The sequence below is a fragment of the Camelus ferus genome, chromosome 18 (genome assembly GCF_009834535.1).
Source record: "Camelus ferus isolate YT-003-E chromosome 18, BCGSAC_Cfer_1.0, whole genome shotgun sequence".
Classification (NCBI taxonomy): domain Eukaryota; kingdom Metazoa; phylum Chordata; class Mammalia; order Artiodactyla; family Camelidae; genus Camelus; species Camelus ferus.
This window is the reverse complement of record NC_045713.1, coordinates 22,277,251-22,281,905: the sequence shown is the minus strand read 5'-3', so window position 1 is coordinate 22,281,905 and position 4,655 is coordinate 22,277,251. Positions and strand designations below refer to the sequence as shown.

Sequence of the window (4,655 nt, the reverse complement as noted above, 5' to 3'; positions counted from 1 at the left end):
AACATGCACTTAGCACATGAACCAATGATCCTACTCCTAGATAGGGTATCATCCTAGAGAAATAAAAACTTATGTTCACATAAAGACCTACACAACAAGGTTCATAGCAGTTTTATTTGTAATAGCTCCAGACTAGAAAAAAAAAAACCAATTGTTGCATGGGAGAATGAATGAACATTAACACCACAGAATACTACTCTGCAATAAAAAGAAACTATGCATACAGGCAACAACATGCATGGCCCTCGGGGGTATTACACTAAGTAAAAGAAGCCAGTCCTAAAAGATGCTGTATACTGTGTGATTCCATTTACAGGATATTCTTGAAAAAGACCAAATTAGAGTGATTGTCAGAGTTTGGGGGGACAGAGGAAGGTGAGATGGCAAAGGGGCAGCATGTGGGAGTTTTCTGGGTTGATGGAGCTGTTATGTATCCTGATTCTGGTGAGGGTTACACAAATCTATACCTGTGTCAAAATTCAAAGAGCAGCACACTAAAAAAATCAATGGTGCCATATGTTGAAATATAGTTAAAAGGAGTATTTGCCTCATGATGTTTAAATTATGGTATGGTGAGCAACACTGCAGTCCCTAAAAGCACATGACATTAGAAGGACCCTCTTTTATTGACCTGCCACCTCCTAAAGCTTTTCAGGGTCAGAACCAGTCACTCCCTCCCCCCTCAGAGCCCACTGGGCAAAACCATTGCTTTCTCAGAGAAAATCCAGGGATCCTAGAGCCAGAGGGAGAGAACTGGTATGTGAAAGGCTGGTCTAGCCACAGGACCCACTGAGGAGTGATGCAGGCAACGTGACATGAGCCAGCTGAGGAAAGTGTGTGGTCATCCAGCTTCTCCCATTTTGTGATTCTGAGATGGACAAGGACAGTGCAGAGCTGGGCTGCAAATGCAGGAGGACCTCCTGGGCTGGCTGGGCCCCTATCTCTCCTGGAGTCTGGTCAGGCTGCGGCCAACACCCTCCCTATTCTCCCTGCCTAGGCCCAGCAAGGGAGGCCCGAGTGATAGCCCCTCATCCCACCAGGCCCACCAGGCCTGACTGCCCATTGTCACTGCATCTGATAAGAGACCCCACCACCCAAACCCCCTCCCCTCTCCCAGTGATGACCACAGCCTGGCCCCCACCCTGGCTTCAGGTATATAAGAGGACCCTGGGGGCTGATTACCATGGAGGCCAGTTCTGAGCACACCTAGCTCTGGGTCAGCCGCCACCATGTCTCTGACCAAGGCTGAGAGGACCATCGTTGTGTCCATGTGGGGCAAGATCGCCACACAGGCGGACGTCATTGGCATGGAGGCCTTGGAAAGGTGAGTGCCAGCTGGGCTGGATGTACCCGGGCAGGTGACTGTGGGCCAGAGAGGAGAGGACAGTAAGGACAGCGGTCAGTGAGGAAGGGACAGGGAGGTGCGGTCAGTGGTGGGGACAGGGGATGGTGGCCGGTAAGCAGGAAGAGGAGGTGAACTCGGAAGGGAGATGACTGTAGGGCTGTGTCTCTCCAGGCCCAGCACCCAGGTCTCCACAAACACCTGTTGAATGAATGAATGAGTGAGTGAGTGAGTGAGTGAGTGAGTGAATGGGGGAAGAAGGAAGGAACGTGGGAACGATGGGGCGGTGAGGGTGAGTGAGATAGTACCGGGGCCATACTGGAGCCTGGGGCAACAGGAAAAGTCAGCAGTACTCATCCTGCCTTTACCTGAACTTTGCATATTTCGGTCTACGTGGGTTTTTGCGTTAATATTGATGTTTTAATACACTGCGTGAAAATACCACGTGTCCAGAACGCTGGGTCGGCGCCTGGACCGTCGCGTCCTGGGGCAGTGCCGTCCCGACCTCGCCTCACCCCCGCCGCCCCCCCCGCAGGCTCTTCTCCAGCTTCCCGCAGACCAAGACCTACTTCCCGCACTTCGACCTGCATCCAGGCTCCGCGCAGCTGCGCGCGCACGGCTCCAAGGTGCTGGCCGCCTTGGGCGACGCAGTCAAGAGCATCGACAACGTGGCGGGCGCTCTGTCCAAGCTCAGCGAGCTGCACGCCTACGTCTTGCGCGTGGACCCGGTCAACTTCAAGGTGGGCGCGGGGCTGGGGTCCTGGCGGGGCCCGACCGAGGCGGGGCGGGGTCTGGGCGGAAGGCGCCCGGGGCCCGCGCCCTGAGCCTCCCTCCCTTTCCGCCCCAGCTCCTGTCCCACTGCCTGCTGGTCACCGTGGCCTCCCACTTCTCCGCCGACTTCACGGCCGACGCCCACGCCGCCTGGGACAAGTTCCTGTCCATCGTGTCCTCCGTTCTGACCGAGAAGTATCGCTGAGCGCAGCTGCGGCCCCCCAGGACAGGATGCGCTCTCCGCTGCTCCAGGGGGTCTCCAGCCCACCCCATCTTCCCCAGGACGCGCCAATAAACGAATCAACGTGCATCTTGTCTCTGTGGTCACTGGGGCCACTGCGGGTTGGCAGAGGTGGAAGCGGCTGGGGGTGCTGCCTGGGTCACACGGAGGGCTGCGGGAATCCTTGCACTGACCCCCAAGGTCTCTCGGAGGGCAGAGGGCAGCTCCCGCGACATGGAGGGCACTCACTATCCGGCACAGAGGAGACCCCTTGCCTTTACTTCTTAGGGCGTCGCTAGAGTCCCCCGACCCTTTGTCCCTGTGGTCCGCGGTGACACTTTTTCTTCTTCCTCCGGAATATATACTATTTGCTAGTTTATGCAGGATCTTAGAAAGGAGTTGATGAATCCATTCATCCATCCACCAATTCACTCTCCCATTAAACAAATGTTTATGGCATATAAGTGGCCCCAGTGTCTTTCTAGGCTATGGATACAACAGCTAAAACAAGCAAAGTTCCCTGCCCCATGGAGCTGACAATCTAGTCGGGGATACAGATCACAGTACACACGAGGGAAAAAAAAAAAACCGAAAAGAGGCACAACCTTGCTCATAACAAGAGAAATGCAAATTAATATTAAAAGTAAAACTCCACTGAGAGCCATTTCTTATCCACCCTAATAACAAAAATCCAAGACTTTGACCACACTCTGCTGGCACCCCCTGCTAAGTGGTGAGCTGAAGCTTGCTTGAGGATACACAAAGCAGCAGGGGCAGCTATGTTTGCTAAAGTCTAGAAAACCCAAAAGCCCTTCAGGTGGCACTGACAGAGTAAAGGGTAAACCATGAACATTCACACCACAGAGAACTGGGAACTGAAATTTTTTTTTAAATGAGGGCAGTTTCTAGTAATGGTTGTGATGTAATAGCCAGGATTTATTAAGTGAAAAAAGAAAAAGAAGTAATAAAGAAGTAGACTGGTGTATATACAGCACGGTCACTTTTTTGTAAGGAAGGAGGGGAATTCAAGAATGTGTGAGTACACACTTGTGTGAGCGAGTTCATTAACCCGTGTGTGCCCTCATGAGTGTGTGTGTGTTTGTGCATGTTTGCTTATTTTTGCAAAAAGGCACTGTGGAAGGATGAATTGGAAAAGACCACAAATGACAACATGGGTGGGGTTGGAGGGAAGCTCCTCCAAATCTAACGCTGCATCATTTCGACCTTTGAATCTTGTAAATTTGGGGGGGAGTAATGAAGTTTATTTAATTAATTAATTTATTTATTTATTCATTTATTTATGTGGAGGTACTGGGGATTGAACCTAGGACCTTGTGCATGCTAAGCATATGCTCTACCACTGAGCTATACCCTCCCCCTTGAATCTTGTAAATATTTAAGATCACCAAAAATAAAACTTAAAAGAGCAAAAACTGAAAAGATCAAAGTCAAAAACAAACTTATCCCAGGTTTTGCCACCAAAAAAAAAAAAAAAATGTCCACGAGTTGATCACACACACCACAACCCCTCTCCCACACCCTGTCTTCAAAAACCTTTCCCTGAAAGCCATTGGGGAGTTCAGGCTTTTTGAGCATCAGTCTCCCAGACTCCTTGTTTAGCACCGGCAATAAACACTGCCATTTGACATCACATGGCTCCTAGTATCACCCAAGTCTTCAGCATCACCTATGGTGATAGTCAGATCTTCTCTTCTTGTGATAAAACGTAACATTTACTGTTTTAACTATTTTAAGGTGAACATCTCAGTGGCATTTAGTATATTCATCATGTTGCACAACTATCACCTACCTAGTTCCAGAAATTTTTCATCACTCTGAACAGAAACTCTGTGCCCCTCAGCCCCTGGCGAGCAGTCTGCTTTCTGCTCCTGTGGATTTGCCCATCCTGGACACTTCATACAAAGGGAATCATACAACATGCCAACTTCTGTGTCTGACTTCTTTTACTTGTCACACTGCTTTCAAGGTTGATCTCTGTTGTAGCATGTACCAGTACTTCCTTTTCTATGGATGTATAATGTTCCATTGTAGGGAAATACCAAATTTTGTTTATTCTTTCATTGATTGGTAGACATTTGGGCTGTTTGTGCCTTTTTGGCTATGTCAATTGTGCTGCTGTGCACAGTCTTTTGTTTTCTTTTTAAAAAGGTAATTTTGCCCCAATTTTTTTTAATAAAAGTATTTTTGTTATTTTGGGCAAATTTTTATAGTCCTTATATACAGTAAGACACTTAGGGAAGTAGTGAGCTCCTGCCAAGGATTTCATTTCTTCCATATTTTTACTTAGTAGTTACATATTTA

General features: G+C 49.0%; 1 protein-coding gene across 1 annotated transcript; it reads left to right on the top strand.

The window, feature by feature from the left end:
* Positions 1-1,183: 1,183 nt before the first annotated feature.
* Positions 1,184-3,139, top strand: LOC102514961 (hemoglobin subunit zeta). Its single transcript, XM_014554369.2, has 3 exons — positions 1,184-1,324; positions 1,878-2,082; positions 2,190-3,139. The coding sequence occupies exons 1-3, from the start codon at positions 1,230-1,232 to the stop codon at positions 2,316-2,318; spliced, it is 429 nt and encodes a 142-aa protein (XP_014409855.1). The 5' UTR covers positions 1,184-1,229; the 3' UTR covers positions 2,319-3,139.
* The last annotated feature ends 1,516 nt before the right edge of the window (positions 3,140-4,655 follow it).

Bases quoted from the DNA above. Each gene is read 5' to 3' on its own strand.
- LOC102514961 (XM_014554369.2), top strand. From the start codon at position 1,230: ATGTCTCTGACCAAGGCTGAGAGGACCATCGTTGTGTCCATGTGGGGC. The intron at 1,325-1,877 runs GTGAGTGCCAGC...CCCCCCCCGCAG, and splicing joins GGCATGGAGGCCTTGGAAAG to GCTCTTCTCCAGCTTCCCGC. The intron at 2,083-2,189 runs GTGGGCGCGGGG...TTTCCGCCCCAG, and splicing joins TGGACCCGGTCAACTTCAAG to CTCCTGTCCCACTGCCTGCT.